Source organism: Globicephala melas, chromosome 19, assembly GCF_963455315.2.
Source record: "Globicephala melas chromosome 19, mGloMel1.2, whole genome shotgun sequence".
Taxonomy (NCBI): Eukaryota; Metazoa; Chordata; class Mammalia; order Artiodactyla; family Delphinidae; genus Globicephala; species Globicephala melas.
In genome coordinates this window covers 12,949,210-12,974,746 of record NC_083332.1, presented here as the reverse complement: position 1 = coordinate 12,974,746, position 25,537 = coordinate 12,949,210, and the positions used below count along the sequence as shown (strand labels likewise).

Here is a 25,537-nt window from a genome sequence, read left to right as displayed (position 1 = left end):
TTGGTCACATAAGGATGGAGACTAGAGCAGTGGTGAATTCTCTTGTATGGGAGCAGTCAAGGCTTAAAGTTGAAACTTTAAGTGGTAGAAACCCAGCTCAAACTGACCTCAACACAAAAGGAATTTATTGGACCATGTAACTGAAAAGTCTGGGATGGGGAGGTGGGATGGGGGGCTTCAGGCTAACTGGAGACAGGTCTTCAAATGATGTGAACAGGTCTCTCTTTTTCTCCCCTCTTTTGACTCTGCTTTCATCTGTATTGGCTTCATTCTGAGGTAGGCCCTCACTGTGAGGTAGCAGAAGTGGCAACCAGGAATATCAGGAGATGTTGTATAATCTGAGCAACCCTAACCAAGAACTTATTTTCCCCAATATTTCCAGCAAAGTCCAGGGAGGCCTTTCCTTGGCCAGGCTTTACTCCATGTATGCTCCTAGATCCAAGAAAGACAGTTAATTCTCCAAAGGGAATTTAGGGGCCTGGTACCAGAAGATGGGCATGGATGTTTGGCAGACAAATCCACCAGAATGTATCATAGTAATTTGCTACCACAGTAAGATGTCTTCAAATAGTCAGGGCTGATGCCTCTTCCCTGGCCAGTCTCACCAAGCCAGGTCTTCCTTTCTCACTGTTGCCAAGCACGCAGGAGAGGAGGTAGCTGGGGGCCTCTGGCTTTTTGATGGAAGAAAGCCATGCAGTTCTCCTCTCCAGTCACCATCCAGACCAAACACCCAGCATTCTCCTGTCCAAAACATAGGAACACTTCCTTTAGGGATGATTTTTATTGAAGTATAGTTGATTTACAATGTTGTGTTAATTTCTGGTGTACAGCAAAGTGAATCAGTTAAGTGTGTGTGTGTGTGTGTGTGTGTGTGTATTCTTTTTCATATTCTTTTCCATTAGGGTTTATTACAAGATAATATAGTTCCCTATGCTATACAGTAGGACCTTGTTGTTTTATCTGTTTTGTATATAGTAGTTCGTATCTGCTAATCCCAAACTCCTAATTTGTCCCTCCCCTAATAGTTTATTCTTAAACATGACTGTTTGTTACCTAAAGCCCCAGTGTTTCCTGAGGACTGTCCAAGCCATACTTGGGCACTAGATCCTCTCTGCCAATCATGTTTCCTGAGCAGTGGGGTGGCTTAAACGTGTAGGACCTTCTCTAGGCCCTCGAGAGGGATAGTTATCGGACTTGTGGTCTTATCACAGTTTGTGTCTATCTGGTCTAAGGACTGCAGGCCCCAGGCTTTGTTTGTTCTGTATAGTGGTTCATTGTTGCTCTTTTAATATGAATTATTTTCCAACATTTAAAAATAGGGGGATTTTATTTTAAAATCCAGATTTCTGGCTCCTCTTTAAAAAAAGTATATAATAATCTAAGATCTAACAATACTGGACCCAAATTCCTACATGGCAGCAGTTGATTAGAGCTAAATAGTAACTTCTCCCTTTAGACAGGGTGTGTGCTTTCCAGCTCACCGTAGTCCTCACCAGCCTGCTCCATTCAAAACCTGGCCTTGTAAGCATCATGTTTGAGATCCTGCTGTGTCCCAAGGCTTTGCTTCTAGCATTTGGCTCAGGGGAAGAAACTAGATTAATGTTCAGTCAGCAGTTTATTTGGGGGGCACAGTGCTGTTGGGGGGCAGAGTGCTGTTGCTTGGGAAAAGTAACAACCCAGTAAAAGTGTTTATAGGAAAGAGTGTGCACAACTTTGGTCTGTTTGTGGATTTGGTCATCTTTTTGCCGTAAACGCTGTTGGCATAGCAAACCTCCCATCACAGTTGTTCCCTCTGAAATAGTAACATGTCCTTCTATCTTATGAGTTGCCACCCAGTGAAGGAATCCCTCCCACTCCCAAGGGATATTCATCCAGCCTCTGCTTGACCACTTCCAGCAGCCAGGGAGCTTATTACCTCCTCATATGGCAGCCAGTTCCATTCTTGGACAGATACATTATTTTAAAGTTCTTCCTTATGTTGAGGCAGCTGCTGTCTCCTTGGGACTGAAAGCCACAAAATGCTGGAGCTGGGAAGGGAAACTGATTTTTTTCAGGCACATGAGCTACCACTCATCCATCCCATATCCAGGGCAAACATTGATAATCAATCACATTACTCTTTCTCACTGAGCCAGAAAGTAAAATGCAGCCTTAATTTTTTTAAATTAAATTTATCTTTAAAAATTACAAAAGTAATGTATGTTCATTTGCAACTAGTGAAATAGTACAAAGTTATATAAAGAGAGTGTTAATAATTCCTCCTTCTCTCAAGGTAACCAATATGAACAGCATGCACATTTTTCTACATACATACATAGACATTGACATATGAGATATATAAGGGCTTTTGTATATGGCTCTTTTTTTTTCATTTTACAAAAATGGCATGATTGTACATATTACTGTGTACTTATGGACATCCCTCCATCTTCGTAGTTAAAGATCAAACACTGTACTTAGATCTAAATATATTGTTTGTATGCTGCTATCAAGATCAAGCATATTTTTAATTACTATCTAACATCCCCTTATATGAGGTGTGCTCCAATTTATTAGTCATTCTCCAGTGATGGATATTGCCATTGCTTCATTTCTTCAGGACCCTTCTCACTGCAGTGTTCCGGGCAGCCACTACCAATCGATTGGAGTTAGCCTGTGAGGTAAAACACATTTGTCATGTCTGACAAATGTCAGTCTCGCTCCTTATCTCACACATTCTAGAGAAGGGAAGCAGACTAGCTTAAAGATTAAAGTGACAGAGTGGCTGGGGCAAGACTAGAACTGAATTTTCTTGAGTTTCAACATTTCCCATATCTAAGTGCCTCTCACTTAGAGCCATCTACCCTTTTTCTCCTCTGGAGTAAATAAACAAATCTAATTCTTCTTCTGTGTGCTACCCCTTCAGGTATTTGAAGTCAGTTATGCCATTCTTCCTGAGTCTTCTCTTCCCCAGGGGAAATTTCCCCAGTGCCTTCAAATTTTTCTCTTAGGGCAAGGTTTCCAAATCCCTTTACCATCCTTTGGGCCATTCCTTCTATCACCTTCTCCCCAGGGGCTGTAGAAGTCCCAAGTGTGGCTTCCATGCTCACTTTCATTTATTCATTCAATAAATATATATTGAGCACCTTCTAAGTCCTAGTCACTGTCCTGGGCACTGCGCAACTATATAGCTTGCATTTGTTGGGAGGAGAGAAACAACAAACAAAAATATGATGATATCTGAGGGTGCCAAATTATATAGAATAAATGAAATAGCATTAATAGAGTGACAGAGAGAAACTCCTTAGATTGGATGGTCAGGGAAGATCTCTCTGAGGAAATGACATTGAGCTGAGACCTGAGTGACGAGTAGAAGCCAGCCATGCATAGGTCTGGGGGAAGCCATGGATGGGTCCAAGTGAACAAGAGCTTGGTACACAGGGAGGGTGGAGGGGCCACCAGAGTCTTGCAGGGAGCCCTGTAGGCATTTTATTTAAATACGGTAGGAAGTCGTTGGAGGATTTTAAGCCAGGGAGGCAACATTTGATATGTCTTTGGAAAAGATTTCTGGGAGGCTTGTTTAGCTGGGGGAGCAAGGTTTCATTCCCCCACCCCACACACTTTCTCTTGTTTCTTATATCCAAAGGGATTGACAGCCAGACCAGTTTGCTCTGTTCAACTGTCCCACTGAGGATCTATTGAGGTGAGTCACAGCCATTGTCAGTTGTACCTCACAGCCCTCCTCAGCAGGAGCGTAGACATTCAGGGAGATGGCAATAGCTCCCTAAAACCTAGCCCAGCAGGTTCAATGGGTCTTTGTATGGAGTTCTCAGTCCTCTTGGCAGCCAGAGGGAGATGGAGCCAAATGGTTTGGGGATGGAGCCAAGAGCACTGGTTGCAAGAGAGGCAGAGGGGAAATGTGAGTGGAGACCTGGAGCAGGAGACACTTAGAAAAAGCCTTAAGAGTAGTGTCCAGAAACCAGTCAACTGAAGAATAGGCCTGTTGTCTGCCCAGTTGACACAGCTCCTGTGTAGTTCCTGCCTGCAAAAGGAATTTGGACACTTTCTTGCTTGGGAGTTTTTAACATCTGATGTGTTGCCTTCTCAGGTTGGTATCCTCTTGGCTCTTAGGAGTCTGAGTGACAAGCTGCCATGTCTGGGAGCCAAGGGGACATCCCAACCCAGAGGACCTGGGTCAGGAGTAACCTTCAAGGGAATGAAGAAGAAGGGAGAGATTCACTTCAGAACAGGGATAGGTGGGATCTTAGAGATCAGAGTAGGAGAGCTGGATTGGAACAGATGAGATTCCCCCCAGCATGTTGGAGATCTTTGAAAAGGACCTCTGCCCCTACCCTTAGGCACCCAGTTACTGATCAGTTAGCTATCCACATACCTGAGATCTCCACCAGGGTCACCACCCACCTATATCCTAGCCTTGTGGGTCTTAGCTTGAAATAATACAAAGAGTCCATAGGGTCCTTTTAGCAGGCGAGCAGTCACTCTACCCAGCCCCCTGAAGGAGGTGACCAGAGACCAGCAAGGAAAGGGCATGTGCTCAGCATCACATGTCTGCTTAGTCATGTCACCTGGGGCCAGGTCTCCATTAATTCAGATATTTTGCCACAGTGTGCATTGTCTCCTATTTCCCATCTAGAATATCTTGCCAACTTACTCTCTGCTTTAAATCCACTTCCTTTGGCCCTGTGACAGCCAGACCTGAGGGGCAGCATCTTCTCCTTTGTCTGGGTCTCTGAGTCCCAATCAAGCCTTTTCTCTGGATCTGGAGATTGGAGGGAGAGTTGGTTTAGTATCTGGTTAGCTTCATCTTTCTCCCAGGAGCTCAGCAGGGTAGGTACCTTGAAAGAGGAAGGCATGAGGCCTCCTTACCCCTTCAGCCCACACTCACCAGGCCAGTTCCAGCCCCTTCATTCTCTCTGACGACCTTGCTTCCTTTTCCAGGAGCCTGGAGAGGAGTGGCTAGACCAAGACCTCCCCCGATGTGAGCAGGTGTCCTCCTCCCTGCACCACCCATTGCCACCACGCCAGGGAACATCCTCAAGCCCTGGCCCTCAGGGGAGAGGTAACAGGAGCCCGCAGCCGAGACCATGTGACGGCGCTGGCCCTTGCCACCGCCGTCCCCCCCACCCTGGCCCCAGGCCTGGCACCATGATGTTCCGAGACCAGGTGGGCATCCTCGCTGGCTGGTTCAAGGGCTGGAATGAGTGTGAACAGACAGTGGCCCTGCTGTCACTTCTGAAGCGGGTCACCCGCACCCAGGCCCGCTTCCTACAGCTCTGCCTGGAGCATTCACTGGCGGACTGCAATGACATTCACCTGCTGGAGTCGGAGGCCAACAGTGCTGGTGAGTCTCCAGCGATGGGTGCACAGCAGGAGGGAGACCTGGAACGGGAACAGATATCAGGTGTCTGAGGAGGCCTACCCAGCAATGGCACTAAGAAATGTGGGTTCTAGGCTTGTTGGTAGGTGAGAAATCCCTGACCTCCCAGGTCATCATCATGGCTCTTCTGGGGCTTAGTTGCCAGAAATCCTCAGACATGGAATGGGGGGCTCCTGGGGGAGTGCAGTGCAAACTAGAAACTACCCATAACAGAGGAAGGATCATGTAGGGTGGCTGGTCTGGGTGGCTAAAAGGAACAGACTAAAGTCATTACCTATGAAAGGGGGACGGAAGGTGAGCATTAGTTCATTTCTCAAGCTACGGGACGTCAGAGCTAGGAGGAAATTTTAGAACTCTTCCAAAATTCACATGTCATCTTACACTGTTCTTTACCCCCTCAAAGGTAGGTTGCACCTAAGGCATAAACAGCTTCAAGAGAGTTTTGAATTTAGATATAGTCCGTATCAGTTTCCTAAACACTCAGTAGAGAAGTGCTCTTTGTCCCACGAAGTTGACATTGGGATGGGTGAGCTAGGCTTTGCTAGAACCTCTCCCTCAGGCCCCAGGTCTAGCTAGGAGTTAGTCCAGAGAACCATCTCAAGGGGCACTGCTGAAGCCATTCTGGCCTTCTGGGCCTCCACAAGGCTGGATGGAGAGGTGTTGACCTAGGTGACGGGTGGGAGTGATGGAGGCCAAAGAAGGGGGGAGTATGTGCACCTGAAAGCTAGCTGGGGAGAGGACCCCAGGACCCCATGTAGCATGTGTCCAAACTTTCCCATGTTCTTCCTCAGGATAACAGTTCACATTGAGTCCCTACAACAAGCCAAGTACTGGTTTTACTTGTATAGTAACTTTGAAAACTGTTCTTTGGTGGCTCTAGAGTCAGACTGTCGAGGTTTAAATCCCAGTTGTGTCACTTGCTGTATAATCAAGTAACTTCACCTTTCTGAGCCTTGGTTTCCTCTTCTTTAAAATCAAGATGATAACTGTGCTACTAGGTTAGTTACGACCCCTCTGAGAACAGTGCCTGGCATGTACTAAACACTCAATAAATGTTAACTGTTATTTTTATTGTCAGTAACTCATTTAGTCCACGCAGCAACCTCATGAGATAGGTAATGTTGTTGTCTCCATTTTATAGGTGAGGAAATCAGCATGGGCTGCTAGGATTGGGATTTGGGGACCCCCAGAGCTGCTTCCTTCCTCTTCTCAGGCCTACCCGTCTTAGCAGCAGTCACCTTCATTTTTCTGAGTTTTTATGTACAATTCACAGAAGCACCATGGCTGTAGGGGAAGACAGTTCCTCAGGCCAGGAATCATCAGCTTAAGTCCCTGTCTCGCAGACAGTGGGCAGCAGGAACCCAGCTTGGCTCCAGCAAGCCCAGACCTCAGCTATTTCACAGCCCTCCCATCCTCCCCGCCAGGGAGGGTTCCCCTCTGCTCTAGCACCAGGGCAAGCATTCTGGGGTTGTGGTATGGCTCTGCCCCTAGAGTGGGGGCTCCTTTGGGGCAGGCCAGTGTCTTAAGAAGCTTGGTCACACATCCCCACCACCCCATCCTGAGCAGGGAGTTGGGTGAGCACTGGGTGCCAATCCTGACTGTATATCAGAATCACACCGTGCTTACTGCTGTTTATTTATTAGAGCATTTTTAGTTTTTGCTTTTGTTTTCAAAATTTGTGGTAAAATCAAACCATATGAAAGGTAAAAAGTGAGGTCCCCTTCCAGACTTCCAGGTTCCCAATTTGTGTATGTTTTATGAGATATTCTGTGCATGTATGAGCACATACAAGTTCTCCCTCCAGCTTTTTCATTGTTTTGATTGTTTTAGCACAAAGAACATTGCACATATTAACCAATTTGCTTTTTTCACTTAACAGTATTACTTGAAGATCATTCCTTATTCAGCACATACGTGTATACCTCATTGTTGTTAATGGCTGCTTGATTGTAAGAGTAGTAAGGTAACAGAGCCTGACCTGTGTATCAGGCAGTGCTTTACTACCTTTATTACTCGTAACCCTCACAACAGCTCTGTAAGGAAGGTCTTTTAACTCCCCCACTTACAAACAAGACTGAGGTCTGCAGAGATTAGTGGCTTGCCCTGGGTTGTACAACTGGTCAGAGGTGGAGCTGGAATTTGACTTTAAATTTCTTCCTCTTGATCAGTAGGCTCTACTGCATGGTATGTTTTGTCTTACTCTTATAAGCAGTGCTGTAATGAGTACCCTTTAAGCATCTCTAGGATAAATTTCTAGAATTCTGTGGGACTGGTAGTTTGAAGTTATGTACGTTTAAAATATTTGTTGTTACCACGTTGCCCTTGAAAGACATGGTACACTTTATACCATGGTATACTTTATGCCTGAGACCCATCTCAGACCGTTTACATTAAGATATTGTGGTTAATGCCTGTCCTTGAGAACTGCTGTGGAATGAGTTGACTAGTGAATGAATATATGAATCAAGGTCTTTAACCATAGCCCCATGTCAGGTGGTGAGAGGAAAACAAGTTGGTACTTAGGTGGATGGAGAGTTAGGGAAAACTTAAAATGAGGGAAGAGAGGGAGGGCCATGGTGTGTTCCAGAGTCAGCAGGAAGCCTGCCAGGATTAGAGCAGAGCATGACTGGAGAGAGAAGTGATCACAGAGGTAAATCCTGTGGGGCCTTGAAGGCCTCTTCCTAATAGACAGGGGGACTCCAAGACTGTGTCTCCTGTCTCCCTCCCAACCTCAGGTAGAGCAGCTGCCCTGCCTTATTTGTGAAGGAAGGAGCTGCTTCCTGGGCTTGGAGGCCTGCATCCTTTTGGAGGGCTTGGAGGAGCTCTGCATCCTCTGTTCATTACGGCTTTCCCATCCCACTGTGTTTCCCAAATTTGCATCATCAGAATCACCTGATGGGGGAGAATGTGACCTAAAATCCAGATTTCTGGGCCCCTAACCCAGACCCACTCAATCAGAGTCCTGAGAGGATAGGCCTGGTAGTGGGTACCCAAGTTCTCTTGCTGACCAGGCAGTTTGAGAGATGATGCTTTACTGATGATTCATTTGTCATGGGACATGAGAATAGGAATCAGGACACCCAGGAGTTCTAGATCAAGCTCTGCCACTAACACCTTTTGTGACGTGGGCCAGCCCCATCCCTCTTGGGCCTGAGGATTCACTAGACAGTACGGGGATTGTTCTAGATACTCTCCAAGTACATCAGTAGCCCTTAGTATTTTATGGGGTGGGCCCCTCAGCGAACCTGTCCCTCCTTCCCACCAAGATGCACACTTACCCCACAAACCAAATCTTCAGTTCAGTTGGTCTACCAATTCTGGATAAGGGTTGCCTATAACAGGGTCTGAAGCTCTTCTTCAGCTTTTCAGATCCCATCAGGCCAGGAGGGCCGAACAGTGAGGCAGATCCTCTGCCTTTTTCTGGGTTTATACTCCATGTCCCACCCATCCAATCCTGCTACTTCCTTCAGTTCTCCCAGGGAGACCCTGGGTTCAGGTTTGGGTCAGAGCTGCCTACCCACCCATCTCCTTCTCAGAAAGGGCCAGGGAATGCAGAGAGCTCAATCTCGGTGAGTGGGTTCCAATGCTGGCTTCATGTCAGAGTCACTTTATAAAAAGAACCTGAGGCCTCGGTCCTATCTCCAGAGACTTTGGTGTTTTTTAAGCTCCCTACTTGGCCCTTGTGTGCATCCAGTGGAGAACTACTAGTTTTGATGCTGACACTTGATTCTGGGTGGGCCCAGGAAGATGGTGAAGGTACTGTCACATGACCTACTGGGAGTGGAGAGAAGAGGGGCATGGAAGAGGCTCTGGTCTGGGCTGTGTCCCTTCATCTCAAGCAGCTAAGAGGGTGTAGGGAAGCCCCCCAGCCCGGGCAGCCAGCATTGGTTTCATGGAAGCAGAGTCTGAGATAAAACCTGGGAACAGAAAAGGAACACCCAAGGGTCTCTGGAACAGGGAAGGAGAAGCCCCAGGTTTCCCCTTGTCATTATCCCTGTTCCTTCTCTCAGTGCTGTCTTCTCTGCCTGCTTGGAGCTATTACAGTAATCCTACAACCCACCCCACTTCCCATGCTGACTTGGACCAGAAGGGTGGGGCCGGGGAAGCTGAAATCTCCTTCCCTCCCTGGTCCTATAGCTTCCTGGGCCACATTTCCTGCATTTCTTCCCTCCGCCTGTCCTCTGAGTCAGAGTCCCCCTATCCAGCAGGTTTAAGCCCTGCCCTCTCTGGCTCATCGAATCTGGGTGGGGAAACCGAGGTCAAGAAGGGGCTGTGGGTGAGTGAGTCACCCAAGCTCAACTCTAATGCCTCCACCCTCCCCTTTCAAGCTCTACTAACACAGTTCATCAAACAAAAATGTGAACCCCCTTGCCCTCCCCTATGTTTGTGTGAGATGGGATGAAGCATAGAGGGGCATGTTTGGAGCCAAAACGCATCCCCTCTGGCTGGTGCCTCAGGCTGCCACGATTGTTGCAACAGCCCAGCATGTAAAAATGGATTTGCTCTTACGGCAGTCTCCAAGATATATTTGGCTCCTGTGATTTGCCAGCAACCAGGGTCATGACCTACTTAGCTCTGGTCACCTGGCCAAGGAGAGCACTCATATGCAGTCTCCCTCATCCTTTCTGGAGTCCAGGTTTGCAGCTTGGTGAACAGCAGTCATTGACATCACAGCATTCCCCAGTGCCCTCCCCCATCCGCCCACCTCCAGAATTTCATCATTGCTTGTTGTGCCTCTAGCTCAGAGGAACCAGAGACGTGTCTGTTTTTGGTAAATAACTGCATGAAATTCCCCACATCTGAAGGGGGAGACCAGATGTGCCCTCCTGTGTGAATTGCTCCCTCCAGCCCCGAAATAGCGTAGGCTTTAGATCTTCAACCATCAGCAATGACAATAATAGTTGAAATGCATGGAGCACTTAACACAGATCAGGTGCTTTGCACGATTGTCTCATTGAATCTTTACAATAACCCTGTGATGTAGGGGCTTTTAACTACCCCCATTGTACAGAAGAGGAAACCAAGGCTCAGAGAGGTTTAAAGGACTGGCCCACAGTTATGCTGACCTAGTCTTAGAGGCAGAGCTAGATTTCGAATCCAGGCAAGTTTGCCAGTTGAACTTGTACTCTTTACTCAGTATACTCTGCTAGGACATGAGACAGAGAGACCTGAGGTCAAGGGATCCTAGACAGGGCACATTATACACACACAGACACCACTACCTTCCAGGGGACCATCAGGGTTCAGCTGTGCAGGTATTCATTGGGCCTCTGCTGTGCCTCAACTCTGGGCCAGACTTTTCTGCCCTGGGCAGGAAACTAGAAGTTCCATCCCTACCTATCATCTGCAGCCCCTGCTGGGCTCACCCCAAGGGGCCTGAGGCTGTGCAGATTCCTTGGACCAGTTCCAGTTCTCTCTGATGCTTTCCAGTCATGGGAGGCCCACCCTTCCCAGTTCACCGCTGTGCAGACACATGAACACACATTTCCCTAGGGTCAGCCTCCATTCTTCCAAAACCACTCTCCCCTTTCACTGCAGTAGAACAAGGTCCTTCATTGAGCCCAACCCTTGGGGCTCTTCTGTCATGTCCCCTGGCAGTACCAGAGGAGAAGCTGTGTCCCTTAGCCCTGGCAGTACTCTGGGGTGGGGGAGGGACTAGACAAGGCTTCTCTCTGTCCCAGATGCCTCTGGCTACCCTGCAAGGCCTGAACAACAGCGATTGAGAGCATCAGGGTAGGGCTAAAGGGGTAGGCCAACTCTGCTGGAGGAGAAGGGAGAAAAACACCAATCATTGAGTCACATACTGAGTGCTTACTATGGGCAGACTCTGTCAGGTGCTTTATATTCATTGTCTCCCTAAATCCTCTCAACAGCCCTGTAATCCCTCTTTTACAGAGGAGGAGGCATATTGCCCAGGCAACTGTACCACACCTGGGATGCAAGTCCTTAACTTTCTGTCCCTAATCTTCAGTCACTATATTTCTTCTTCCTTCTCATCAAAAACTAAAAACTCAGGGACTAAGTCAGGAAAATGGAGTACCAGGGAGGTCCTTCCCATGTGATCCAGTGCCAGATGGAGGTGGGAGAGCTCGAAAGGTGAAGACTCCCTGAAGTCAGGAAGGCTTATCCCACCTTGGAAAGATCTTTAGATATGGAGCTGACCTGAGAGATGGCTTCATGGTCATGGGGAGCTAGTTCAGAAGATGGATGGAGGGGACGAGGTTTCCTAGCCTTGTGTGGCAGGTCCTGAAAGGGATCTTGAAAGCCAGGGACAGGGGGAAGAAGAAGATAGGCAGCATTGGAGAGATAGTAGAGGGTTGTGGGTAAAAGTTCCTCCCAGTTTTCGAGGCAGAGGGACCTGGGTTCAGATCTTGGCTCTGTCACCTTGGCATCACCTTCCCAAATGTATTTTCTCATCTACAAGATGGGGGTGCTAAAACAAGAGTTGAGGTGAGGATGAAAGACAGTCATGTTCTTAGCATGTGTCTGGCTCAGAATAAATGGTCAGTAAATATCCATTATTACTATTATTGTGTAGTATTACTCTTCGTTCTGTTTTGGCCAGTACTGTGGGCATAACATGACTCTGAATAAATGGATGAACCCTTGAACACTTTAACAGGGGTTCTCTAGGAAGCTTGGGTCAGAGAGGCGCAGGCAAGAAAATGTGCACTTATATGGCCAGGAGTTGAGAGGTGTATGTGTTTCATTTTCTTAGAGCTACAAATGTAAGAATTAGTTATGTGAATTCCCAAGCCATAGATTTCCAGACAGGTCATTAAGGGAAAGAAATGTGTGAAAAAAGTATTTCTCAGGTTTTTATGCAAGGCTTCCAGTGGCCAGGTGTCTGGTCTGTAGTGTGGCCGAAGGAGACCAGAGGTCCTTGGAATATTAAGCCTTAAGGAAATTGGGTTGAGACACCATCAGAGGCAGAGGGATCCAGATCAGGGCTCACTTGAAATCCAGATGGCTAGAATTCTGAGGCCCTCCTTCTATACATGCCCATTCCCAGCCTCTCTGTTTCCTGGTCCGGCAGTTGGCTTATGCCTTGAGAATCTCTGTGGGTATTCAAAAGGAGGGAGCCCCTGTAAGTTACAATAACCATGGTGTTAGAAATGACAGCTGATGTTTACTGAGGACTTACTTTGTGCCTTCCTTTGTGCTTTGGTCTCAATTCATAGCAACCATGCCAGGTAGGAATGATTGTGAGCCCCACTTTATGGACAGAGAAAGTAGAGCTCAGTGAGGTGATCACATTTACATCAGTAAGTAGGAGAGGAGGGACATAAGCCACATCACTGCCTGTTCTTTTTCATCACCCACCCCTCTGGGGTCCTAGCTCTGTTTGGTTAGAACCAGCTCCTTTGTCCCTTTCCAAGACCTCACCAATATCCCAGTAACTCAACTCTCAGAACTTCCTTGTTAGGTGTTTGAAAATCATTACCGTGGCTATAGATATGAGCTCAGTTGCCCAAGAGTGAGGGCAGAGTTGGTCCCAGTCTTTGATCATTGTCTCTTTTCTCAAGTATTGGTATACTTTGTCCCTTTCCCTTGCCCCATCAGCATTACCTGCCATCCTCCACTCCATTGAGCTAGTCATGGAAGTGGTAACAAGGTTTTCAAGGAGGACAGTCAGTCCTGTAACAGTTCCTTCCTGAGACCTCCTTTTTTTTTTAATATTTATTTATTTATTCATTCATTCATTCATGCTGTGTCGGGTCTTAGTTGCGGCATGAGGAACCTTTAGTTGCAGCATCCAGGCCCTTAGTTGCGGCATGCATGTGGGATCTAGTTCCCCGACCAGGGATCGAACCTGGGCCCCCTGCATTGGGAGCGTGGAGTTTTACCCACTGGACCACCAGGGAGTACCGAGGCCTCCTTTATGTGGCTAGCTTGGGGCCTTATTCTTGGGGTGCTCACTTCTGGGTAGAGAGAGGAAGCCTCACTCATCTTCACAGGACAGACAGGCCCTCAGACGATGGGATGGGAAGGAGACATCACCAGATCACCAGGGCATGGAGTAGCCACAGAAGGCTTCCTGGAGAAGGGCAGGTGTAGGCAATCCCTAAAAGAAGTAGAATTTGGATAGGAGGAAGGAGACTGTTGCAGGCTAAAGCGTTGAATCTCAGCCTGAGTATGGAAGCTTGGATGAATATGGCATGGAGAGAGCCCCAGGGAGGATGGGGATATCCTAAACCAAGTTTTTATCTGGAGGAATAGGAGGTGGGGGAGTGCCCTGGAAATGAAGGTGATGTTGGGCTAGGAGCTCTTGAGCTTGAGTCCATTGGTGCTGGTTGCCATTATAAGCTCCTGGTCAGGAACATGATATCCTGGTGTGCTTTAGGAAGATCACTCCATCTGGGTGTATGGGATGAATTGGAAGGGGAGAATCTAGAGGCTGAGTCCAGTTTAAAAAACAACAGTAAGCATTTATTAACTATGTTCTATATGCCAGGCCACTTTCCATTCTTTCTTAGCTTCTTGAATCTCAGAGCAACACTGTGAATTGGGTACTGTAATTATCTTCAGAATTTTTCAGGTGAGGAAATCAGTGCTCTGTGAGGTTCAAGTGACAGAGGTCCAGCTAGTGAGTTGGGGAGTCCAGACCATCTGATTCCAGAGCCCAAGGTTTTTTTGTTTTGTTTTGTTTTGTTTTGTTTGGCCAAGCCATATGGCATGTGAGATCTTAGTTTCCAGACCAGGGATTGAACCTGTGCCCCCTGCAGTGGAGGTGTGGAGTCCTAACCACTGGACTGCTAGGGAATTCCTGAGCCCAAGCTTTTAACCACTGTATTCCATTGTCCTCCAAGTCAGGAAAGAGGGTGTTTTGATAGTCAGGGGAAAGCAGGTACAGGCCATGAAGTTAAAGAGTCGGGATACAGCAAGAAGAGCAGGCCTGGGGGCAGCAGGAGGGGCTCAGATTCCAAAGTAGCAAGTTTGGCTTATTAGGAGTCAAAGCAGGTTTCTGAGAGTGGGAGTGATGGAACCAGAAAAAAAATTACTCTGGAAGCAGGCTGAGTGTGTTAGATATCACCTGTATGAGGGACAAGGTCGGAGTCATGAAAGGAGAAGGGAAATGAGATTGGAGCTGAGGGAGCAGGCTATAGGCACCTCCCTGGTTTTATGGGAGTCCCCCACCCTGGCTCCCCTGACATTCCCTCTTGTCCCCTCTGCAGCCATCGTCAGCCAGTGGCAGCAGGAGTCCAAAGAGAAGGTGGTGTCCCTCCTGCTGTCCCACCTACCCCTGCTTCAGCCAGGCAACACAGAGGCCAAGTCGGAGTACATGAGGCTGCTGCAGAAAGTGCTGGCCTACTCGATTGAGAGCAATGCCTTCATCGAGGAGAGCCGCCAGCTGCTCTCCTATGCCCTTATCCACCCGGCCACCACTCTGGAGGACCGCAATGCGCTGGCCCTCTGGCTGAGTCACTTGGAAGAGCGGCTAGCTAGCGGCTTCCGCACCCGGCCTGAGCCCACCTACCACTCACGCCAGGGCTCGGATGAGTGGGGTGGCCCTGCAGAGCTGGGCCCTGGGGAGGCAGGACCAGGCTGGCAGGACAAGCCACCCCGGGAAAATGGACACGTGCCCTTCCACCCACCCAGCTCAGTGCCGCCAGCCATCAACAGTATTGGGAGCAACGCAAACGCAGGTGAGGAGGTGGGAGTCCGGGAGGCCATGCCTACTTGAAAAGGGTCGGACCGGGCTCTCTCTTCACTCGCTCTGTGTCCCTGGTTAAGTCACATAACCTCTCTGGGCCTCAGCTTTATGAGACAGTGCAGAGGTTGTGAACTGGCATTCCCAGAGCCATTTCTGACCTGCAGACATGTTTTATTGAGCTCAAACTCAACAAAACTTCGGTTTTTGTTTTGTTATGTTTTTAAATAAATTTGGTGATGTAAGGAATTGGGAATTTTCTCCTAAAAATCTGGATTTTCAGCTTCTCTTGAAAAGTCAAAAGATCTGGCAACTCAAGGCCTGTATTCCTGGTGGCAACCGTAAGATGGAGTTGAATATTGGTCACCACCTTCTGACCCTGCACATGTGTCCCAGTCGGCCTCTGCCCCTACCATCCCACTTTGGGCATGTGTGATAACTGCCTGACTTCAGTTATAGACCATCATAATTTGAGGTCCCTTCCAGCCCAGACATTCTGGATTTTTGTATCTGGCTCCAGCCTACAGACTCATTTCTGAGAAATGTATGTTTGTAAGCCTGTTCATATTAGGTGTAACTCATGCTGCAAGGCATTAGTAATAGTAGGTAACATTGTTGAGCATTGACTGTGCTAGGTACTCTTTTATAGGCACTTTTCAGGCATGATCTCATTTAATCCTCATCACAACAATATCATTAGCCCCATTCTGCAGATGAAGGCACTGAGACTCAAAGAGACGAAGTCTTGTATTCAAGGTCACAGAACAAGTGGTGGAACTGGCCAGGGTTTAGACCCAGGCAGTCTGATACCAGAGCTTGCATCTGACCACTGTGCCATCCTTCAACTAAGTGGCTTCTTAGCAAGCACCCGCAGAGGCTGGGGTCAGCGGGAGGAGCTGGTATTCCAGTGAGTTTTTGAAATATTAGTTGAACAGTATAAGGGAGAATGGCGTTTCCAAGGATTGATGAGGTGACAGGACCTGACTCAAAGCAAGAAATTTCCAAATTTAACCTCAAGGTGGCCGGCCCCTTTTTGCAGGCACTGGGTAAAGCAGGCCAGGAGAGGGTGGCAGTGAAATGTTACCTGTGCCAGTGGGTGGGGTGAACCCTGGATCTTCATTGCCCAGCTGTGTGGCACCTGTTACATATCAGTTACCCCTGAGCCTCTTTCTTCCCCAGCTGAATATGGATATCCTGGTCACCTGCCTCCTTCCAAGATGCTGGCAAGAATCAGGGAAGATAGAGGGGTAGAAGGGTACTTCCGGGAACTCTAGCAACCCAAGGTGTCTTGGACCTTGTTTTCTAGTCTCAGAGCATGACAGTTTCTGGGTCCATGTTGGGAGGGTATATTAATAATCGTAATTCTAGCTAAAATATATTCAGTGTTTAGTCTTTGCCAAGAGCTGTTCTGAGAAGTTTATACTTATAAATTCATTGGCTGAGGCACAGAGGAGTCACTTGCCCAAGGTGGTGTAGCCAGAATTTCAATCGAGGCAGTCTGGCTCCTCAGCTTATATTCTTTGTTACTGTGCTACACTGCCCCCACCTAAAAGTGACCCTCCCGAAGATGCTCATCAAGGGGAGGGGTCACCCATGCAGGGTGCCCATACAGTCCTTCCTCCCCACGATGGGGACAGCAGCTTTAGAGGACCAAGCTGGAACAATGTTGAATAGGGGATTTGAACCAGAAGAGGAATTGGGCATTCCAGGTACAGGGCACAGCATGAATTGAAGGTATAGGGGTGTCAGATTGGAGGGGACAGTATGCAGACAGGTCTGGCTAGGATGGAGAAGTGCGAGGATTTAAATGAGTAATAGCAGTAGCAAATATTCATGTTTACCCTGTGCCAGAGACTTCACATGGAAGTGGAGACAGAGGGGGAAGATGAAGTGACTTGCTCAGGATCATGAAGTTAATAGATGGCAGAGCCAGAATTTGAACGCAGGTCTGTCTTGACTCTCAGATCTCAGTATGTTAGGGCCACATTCAGAGGGGGCCTTGAAGGCTAGGATGAAGCTTTTCAATTTCAATTTCAAGCAGTTGCAGGAAACAGGAAGCCATTAAACTATTTTTGAGTGGGGAGCAAGGATTGGCCTGTAAGGGCAGGCAGGGTGGGTTTGGGGTGCTGCCAAGGACAGGCCAGGGCTTCTTGGAGAGTGTGAGGCCCTGGATGTCTGGCCGGCATTCCTGTTTTTATGGTTCTCATGCTGTGGCCAGCCTCCACCCCAGTGTGGGTCCAAAAAGGGCTCCTCAGGAACTGCACAATCGTTCCAATGAGGATAATTTCCAGCCCTCTCAGCCTCGCCTTCCCGCTTCTTGGTTGAGAAGGGAGGAAGGAGGAAGCCAGGAACACCAAGACAGGCAAAAAAAAAAGGCCTGTGTTAAGGGTTACCCAGCCCCCCCAGGGCCCAGAGGGTGACATCTTCTAGGAGTCCAGAGGCTTGGAGGAGCCCCTTGCAGAGAACCCCAGAAGTCACAGATAGGGGGAGGAGGCTAGCCTTAGTGGGTGGGATCAATGCACTGCCCTCTTCCTCAGGTGACTTCCTGGCTAGGATCATAGATAACTGTCACAGATGAGGGAAGGTGCTTTGGGGACCTGTACCAGGCTGGTTGTCCTTCTGAGGCTGGGTGTCAGTGTAGCACTGGCAGGAATCCCAGCCTTTCCATCAGAAACAAGGCTGGGGTTCTTCTGTCTCTGCCTCCCAACTCTTTGTGGGAATTGGGGCAAAGGACTTCAGTTCCCCAGGCCTTGATGTTCTCACCTACCCAGGGTGAGGCTTTTGGCTTTGTTTCCTTTTCTTTTTTTGACTTGGGATACTTCTAGATTTCCTGTGTCAAGCTCAGAGGCCCCCTTAGCACCCCTAGGATGGTGGGTGCCCTCCTTTTGGACTTAGTGAAACTTCGAAAATTCCTGTGTATCTTGCCCTGACCTGGAGGTACAGAAATGATTGGGCAGGCTTGCAGCCATCCTATAGAAGCCCAGAGTCCAGTGTGAGGCAGGCTAGTGAAGGGGGCAGTAAGTGCTGGACTTGAGGTAGCACAGGGGCCCAGGGAACGCAGAGGAAGGAGTCACAGAAGAGGGAACACTTGAGCCAGGAGTGAAGGCTGAAGTGGCTGGCAGATAAGGGTGGACGAGCGGTGAGCTAGGGGGAGGGAATAGCACTTGTAAAGGTCTGGAAGCTCATGGGAACCTGCCCTGTCCTTAGAATGGTTAAAAATCAAGTTGGATCCTTTTTCTCACCTCAGGAATGGGATGGATGAAGGATGTGAAACATCCTGTGGATGAGGGCCTGGATTCACCCTGATTTGGGCTCAGTATAGGAAAAATCTTTGGGAGGTGGTGAAGCCCAATAACAGAGATGTTGAGGAAGCAGTTTATGTACTTCATTCACTTACTTTGCAAGTAGTTGTGAAGAACCTCCTCTAGTCGAGGCCCCATTGTAATTACTGAGGATACAATGATGTTTAAGACAGGACAGGGCCCTGCTGTCACAGGTCTTGTAGGAGGGGCGTACAGTTAATAAGCAAGTGAACAAATAACTAGATAAGGTCATTTTAAGCTGTGATAGGTGCTGTAAGAAAGATAAGGCAGCGGGGCTTCCCTGGTGGCGCAGTGGTTGAGAGTCCGCCTGCCGATGCAGGGGACACGGGTTCGTGCCCCGGTCCGGGAGGATCCCACATGCCGCGGAGCCTGCGCGTCCAGAGCCTGTGCTCCACAACGGGAGAGGCCACAACAGTGAGAGGCCTGAGTACCGCCAAAAAAAAAAAAAAAAAGATAAGGCAGAGTGATATGATAGGGGGTTGGTGGGGGACAGCTACTGCTGACTGAGGGTTCAGGGAAAGCCTCAGAAGAGGTGATTGTTTGAGATGAGACCTGGGGGAGCCAACTGCTAAGATCAGGAGAACAAGAAGAGCGAGCAAGCACAGAAGTCCTGAGGCTGGAACAAGCCTGACTGTTCCAGGAACAAATTGGGGCGGGTGTGCGGCAAAGGCTAGAAGGGCTTGAACCAAAGGGGCGAGTCATGAGAAGTCAGAGGTGAGCAGGGCCCAGATGCTGCAGGGCCTTGTAGGTGTCAGGGGAGGAGTTTGAATTTTATTCTCAGTGCAAAGGGAAGCTACAGGTAAGATTTAATCGGGGACTGACTGGGTCAGATTTGCATTTTTAAGAAGGATCAGTGTGGCTGTTGTGAGTTGATTAGACTGTAGGGGGCAAGGATGAAGGCAAGAAACCGGTGAGGCGGTTGTGACAGTAATTCCAGCTAGGGACGCCAGTGACTTGGCCCAGGGTGCTAGCAGAGGAAGTGGAGCGGTTCAGAGAAGTGGCTGAGAGCTTGCTGATGGATTGGGGGGTGGAGGAGTGAGGGAACCAGCAGTACCTGGTAGGTGGTTCCCCTCAGACCCCAGGGTCCCTTCCTCTTGTTGAATTCCAGGGCTGAGCTGCTGTCCATGGCACTGACCAGGGGGACACGGTCTCCTGTGGTCAGATCCCCAAGCCTGACCTCTTGCCTCTCTCCCCCTCTGGCCAGGTCTCCCCTGCCAAATCCACCCCAGCCCGCTGAAGCGCTCCATGTCGCTCATCCCCACGAGCCCCCAGGCCCCTGGTGAGTGGCCGAGTCCAGAGGAGCTTGGGGCCCGGGCTGCTTTCAACACGCCCGACCACGCACCCCTCTCGCCCCAGAGCAGCGTGGCCTCCTCTGGCAGCGAGCAGACGGAGGAGCAGGGCTCCAGCCGGAACACTTTTCAGGAGGACGGCAGTGGCATGAAAGGTACAATGTGGGAGAGTAACACTAGGACCCTCCTCAAGAGGCTTCCGCAGAACTTACAAGGACAGAAGAGAGCTTGTAGCTGCCACGCCACCTGTCCTGTCCCTCCCCACCCAATTCTTCCTCTCCCCCACTCCATCCCCGAGAAGGGGACAGGTCTGAGGAGAGTGGACAGGCCCTGCCCTTAGGGCTTAAGACTGGGCAGAGGGACCCCCACAGGTCCCAGTCTGATGGGGGAAAAGCCCCTGCCCTCAGGCACACCAGTCTGACAAGAAAGCCAGGACACAGAGGTAACTGATGGAATAGAGGTTCCAGGAATACTTTTAAAGACATCAGAGGTCATCCTAGTACACATCCAACCCAGCAACTCAGGAGGATCGGGTGTTCTGACCAGGGAAGGCCACCTGGAAGGGTCTGGCTGGACAGAAGAAGGTAGCTTATGGACCCTTGGCTTCTCCCTACCTCCTTCCAATTTTCTACAGCTTTTAAGGCTGCCTATGATTTATGCCTGGTCCTTCCCCACATCTGTCACCAGGGCCAGATTCCTGATCTTAGGCCCTCCCTTCTTTTCCACAGATGTGCCCTCGTGGCTTAAGAGCCTCCGCTTGCACAAGTACGCGGCCCTCTTCTCACAGATGAGCTATGAGGAGATGATGACACTGACTGAGCAGCACTTGGAGTCTCAGGTAAAGCCGAGGGGACCATCGGGGCGGGGTTGGGGGCAGTACCATTTTGACATTACCCTTGCAGCCCAAGCCTCCTCTGCCTCTTTGGGCCTTGTTGGGGCACCTTCAGTACCTCAGCCTCCCATTTCCAGCTTCCTCTCCCCTTCTGCCCTACCGCAGAATGTCACCAAAGGTGCCCGCCACAAGATAGCCCTGAGCATCCAGAAGCTGCGCGAGAGGCAGAGTGTCCTCAAATCCCTGGAGAAGGTGAGGACCTGCTATCCCCATCCAAGGCCAACTGGCTACCCAGTGGTGCTAGTGGCTGAAGTCTCTGGGTCAGCCTTGTTGCCCATGTGGCCCCCACCTCGGGACCTCCCCAGCCCTAGGGAACCAGGGTCCAACGACCAAGTGCAGGTCAGATCACAGGGTTCACTTGCTGTGGCTAAGCTAAGAGGCTCTCCTCCCTGTCTGTCCTGGCCTGTGTCTCCAGAATCTTGTTTGTTGACTCAGCCCCTCTCTTCCATTTCACTTTTCCATTTCTAGCAGCTCTTTCTGATAGAGCAGAATGTCTCCCCTGTGTGCATGATCTCTCTTTCCAGTTGGTTGTTTCTTATCCGCTCACTCTCCTTACACATCTGCCTTGATTTGCATCCCTTTTTCCCTTTCCCTGCCACTTACCTTCTGGTTTTTGCCCCCTTCGGTGTCTTAGTCCAGATCTCTGGGTCTGAATCTGGTTCCATCCTCGGTGGGACCCTGAGGCCCCACCTTCTAAGCTCCGTGGGACTCTACCTTGAGGGGGGAACAGGGACTGTGTATGTACAAATGTGTGTGTTTGTGCATGTGTGTGTGTGTGTATGCTCTGGCAGTGCCCTTACCTGCCTTCTCTGTATGCTGGAACCCAGGGTCCCACCAGCTCTCTGCAAGGACTGTTTGACCCCACATGTATAGTCATTCTACGTAGCTCTGGGGGTTGGCATGTGACCCAGGCTGTGTCTTCCCCACTCAGGATGTGCTGGAAGGCGGGAATCTGCGAAACGCTCTGCAGGAGCTGCAGCAGATCATCATCACCCCCATCAAGGCCTACAGTGTCCTTCAGGCCACTGTGGCTGCCGCCACCGCCACCACCTCTACTGCCAAGGACGGGGGCCGGGGGGAGCCGCCGCTGCCAGGTGCGGAGCCTCCCCTGGCTCACCCTGGCACAGACAAGGGCAGTGAGGCCAAGGACCCTCCAGCTGCAGAGGGCTACCCCCCTCCACCAGCTCCAGCTCCCACTGATGGCAGTGAGCCAGCCCCGGCCCCCGTTGCTGATGGAGACATCCCCAGTCAGTTTACACGGGTGATGGGCAAAGGTGAGACCACCCAGGGCCCAGCAGGAAATTCTGGGGCAGGGTGCCAAGTGAACCCAGGCATCAAAGGTCAAATCCAGTTTAAATGATGGAAGCAAAACTTTTCAAAGCACTCTGGGGTTTAGAGCACTACAGAGAGTGGCTAAGACTGAGATGACAGGGCCCCTGCCCTCAGGTGCATCCAGGCTGATGGTGGGAGACAGCCCTTACCCTCAAAGTGTCTCCAGCCTGAGCAGAAGATGGGACGTTGTGTCAGTGGAAACTGCATACAGTAAGGAGTGAACAGATAAGGCGAATCCGTTGGTTCTTTCAGAGGGGACTGAAGTCCACAGGATGGGTATGGTGAAGCTCTTAATGGGCTCGCCTTTTCCTAAGGCAGCACAGTGTAGGCAACTTTACACTTGGGTTTAAGTTGTTTCTTTTTTTTTTAATAAGTTTGTTTTCTTTTTTATATATATAAATTTATTTATTTATTTACTTTTGGCTGCATTGGGTCTTCATTGCTGCGCACAGCCTTTCTCTAGTTGTGGCGAGCGGTGGCTACTCTTCCATTTCAGTGTGCGGGCTTCTCGTTACAGTGGCTTCTCTTGTTGCAGAGCACGGGCTCTAGGTGCGCGGGCTCCAGTAGTTGTGGCGCGTGGGCTCTAGAGCGCAGGCTCGGTAGTTGTGGCTCACGGGCTTAGTTGCTCCGTGGCCTGTGGGATTTTCCCGGACCAGGGCTCGAACCCGTGTCCCCTGCATTGGCAGGCGGGTTCTTAACTACTGCACCACCAGGGAAGTCCCAGGTCTAAGTTCTTTTAGCTGAGTGGCCTGGGACAAGTGACTCAACCTCTCTGAGCCTCAGGCTAAAAATGCCTACATTGATGAGACTGTTGCAAGACTTAAAAAGGAGAAAAGGTATCATTTACTTCACATCTGCTTTATGCCAGGCACTATGCTGGGCACTTTATATATCCTTGTGATAAGCCAGGTACAGTGCTTGGCACATAGCTAGTACTCATCCAGCATGAGTTTCCTGACCCACCTTCTGTGCCACCCAGCTGGGCCAGGGAAGCTGGAACATGGCAGAGGGCATGCTGGTAGCTAACCTCCTGCCCTCTCCCATGTCCCCAAGTGTGCACCCAGCTGCTGGTGTCCCGACCAGACGAGGAGAACATCACCAGTTACCTCCAGCTCATCGAAAAGTGCCTGACTCATGAGGTGAGGCCTTCTCTAGGGGTCCCAAGAAGGGAAAGGCTGCCCCATCACTCTCAGGACCAACATTCCTTATATAACCAATAGGGCCCTGCCTGACTGGCACGTGCCCACCTCTCCAGCCCTCATCCTTCCCAGTGTTGGGTTCAGTGGATGCCCCTGAGCACTCATTCTTAGAGCCTTAGTACATAATCCTCTGGGGAGTAAGTCCCCCTCCCGTCTGCTGGCCCCTCAGATCTCAGTTGATACGTCTGTATCTCAGGGATGCCTTGACCAGCCCCTCATAACATCAGGTTTCTTGTGCCTCCTGTGCTTCTCCCTCACAGCATTTATCACTTATGAATGCGTGTGTATCTTCTCCCCAACTAAACTGTAAGCTCCGTGAGCACAGGTCACCTCTGTGTCCCAGCTTTGACCAGCACAGGCAGTTGATAAATATTTGAGCAAATGGATGGAAGGCAAATGTGAAAGAAGCACACACACCCCTTTCACCCCCCTAATTCTAGGCTTTCACGGAAACGCAGAAGAAACGGCTGCTGTCCTGGAAACAGCAAGTGCTGAAGCTCCTCCGGACCTTCCCGCGCAAAGCCGCACTAGAGATGCAGAACTACCGGCAGCAGAAAGGGTAGGCGGGCGGCCAGGGCACAGGGACTTCCCTCCCTAGGCCCTCGTTGGTTGACAGGTAGTGCCTAGAGGGGTGATTGCATTCTGGGCTGGGAATCCTGTTGTACTCATTCAGTAACTGGGTGTCTTTATGTAAGTCACCCAGTGAGGACTTTGCCATAAGAAAATCAGGTGGTCCCTGATTTTCCATTAGAATAGAGTGCTGAGCTGGCAAGACCAGCACATGTCCCCATAGCTGGCCCCTTGCCTGTCCCTTGTTCTCCTCACCTGTGTGCAGAGGACTCTGAAGTCCCTTCTCACTCCAAACAAACAGCAGAAATATTGTGCTTGAGAATTGAAGTTAGGAGAACTACTTTGAGTGGACTTGAGGAAACCTTCGTACACTCCCCGTCTCCATCCTGGGAGTACCCTTGGGGCAGGAGGAGACAATGTACAGAGCAGGGCCTTGGACAGGGAATCCCTGCTCAGAGCAGATCTGTGTTCTGTCTACCCATGGGGGCTGCCGGGGGGCGGGGGCGGTGAGGAAGAGGTGAACAGATGGGCCCCATCCACCTAAACTGACACCCTGCCTTCTGCTCTCTCACAGCTGGGCATTCGGCTCCAACTCACTCCCCATAGCTGGCTCTGTGGGGATGGGGGTGGCCCGGCGGACCCAGCGGCAGTTCCCAATGCCTCCCCGGGCCCTTCCGCCTGGCAGAATGGGCCTTCTGAGCCCCTCGGGCATTGGGGGCATCTCCCCTCGACATGCCCTCACCAGCCCCAGCCTTGGGGGCCAGGGCCGACAGGTGAGCCAGCTGGAAGCAAAGGACCTGGCACTTCTGGGGTTGGGGTGGTGGTGCCTGAGATATGTGTCCATATCTCTGTGTCTGGGCCCAGCGTAGAGGGGAGGGGACGACTCTGCCAGCTCCACCACTTCTGGGTCTGGGCCTCTTCCCCGCTCACCCACTGCTTTCTCTCTCCCATGCCACATGCAGAACCTGTGGTTCGCCAACCCTGGAGGCAGCAACAGCATGCCCAGCCAGAGCCGCAGCTCTGTGCAACGGACCCACTCGCTCCCGGTCCACTCGTCCCCCCAGGCCATTCTCATGTTCCCTCCAGGTACAGTGCCCACCCTTACGACTCGGCCTCAACAGCACGCTTAGCTGGCCTTTCTTTTCTCTTCTGGGTCTTGTACACACTATCCCTTGCATGTGTTCTGTCTCTCTGTCTTTCTGTCTTTCTCCCCCTCCCTGTCATCTTCTCTCACTCCTCATTCCCACCCCCCCCAATCTCTATCTCTCTCCCTCCCTGTGTCATAATCTTACTGTTCATACTGGTCTCTGTCCCCATCTTCTTCGAGAATCATTAAGTACTCAGTTTGGAAGGGTGGAGGGGATGAGACAGTCACAGCAGCCAGGTGTCTATAGAAGGGAGTCCTGCCTATCAGTCCACTGGCATTCTTTCAGGAGCCAGTTGACCAAGCAGGAACCAGTAGACTTCAGCTCTTGGAATGGGTTCTACACTAAAGGGTGGAAGGTCTGTCTTCCCCTCTGCTCACAGATCAGCCTAGAGATGGGAGATTAGAATGAGGGCAAAGTGGGCAAAAGGGAGGTTAGAGAAGCGCTAGCCCTGCCTTGCTCAGTAAGTCAGGGGTGATTCCCTATGCCAGGCCTGCTGCTGGGCACTGAGGCTGCAGAAGCAGATAAGGCTGGTTTGGAAAGGGCTGCCTCTAGAGAGAGCTTAGATTTGCCTGTAACCCTAAACTCTTCATGTCACAAATAGCCAAATCAGTAGGGATTCTTTATGAGATTATGCGAACTGCCATCTGTGGGAGGCAGGAGACCCCATTTGTCCCATTCATCCTAGCACAGGGCTTGGCACATGGTAGGCATCTGTAAATGATATTAAATGACTGGGTGGATGAATTACAGGAGTA

At 50.1% G+C, this 25,537-nt stretch overlaps 1 protein-coding gene across 5 annotated transcripts in view; it reads left to right on the top strand.

Annotated features, from left to right (window-relative positions):
* Window positions 1–25,537, top strand: part of SAMD4B (sterile alpha motif domain containing 4B) — a 36,604-nt gene that overhangs the window by 8,307 nt on the left and 2,760 nt on the right. For 2 of the 5 annotated variants that reach the window (XM_060289856.1, XM_060289857.1), the window contains 12 exons: window positions 3,626–3,682; window positions 4,690–4,827; window positions 4,939–5,341; window positions 14,554–15,024; window positions 19,557–19,796; window positions 20,370–20,479; window positions 20,639–20,725; window positions 21,465–21,807; window positions 22,919–23,004; window positions 23,505–23,623; window positions 24,209–24,407; window positions 24,597–24,720. In XM_060289856.1, coding sequence (XP_060145839.1) covers window positions 5,146–5,341; window positions 14,554–15,024; window positions 19,557–19,796; window positions 20,370–20,479; window positions 20,639–20,725; window positions 21,465–21,807; window positions 22,919–23,004; window positions 23,505–23,623; window positions 24,209–24,407; window positions 24,597–24,720 — 1,975 coding nt within the window. In that variant the 5' untranslated portion in view covers window positions 3,626–3,682; window positions 4,690–4,827; window positions 4,939–5,145. The remainder of the gene's footprint in view (window positions 1–3,625; window positions 3,683–4,689; window positions 4,828–4,938; window positions 5,342–14,553; window positions 15,025–19,556; window positions 19,797–20,369; window positions 20,480–20,638; window positions 20,726–21,464; window positions 21,808–22,918; window positions 23,005–23,504; window positions 23,624–24,208; window positions 24,408–24,596; window positions 24,721–25,537) is intronic. The other 3 variants (XM_030874283.2, XM_030874280.2, XM_060289858.1) reach the window with 2 other exon arrangements.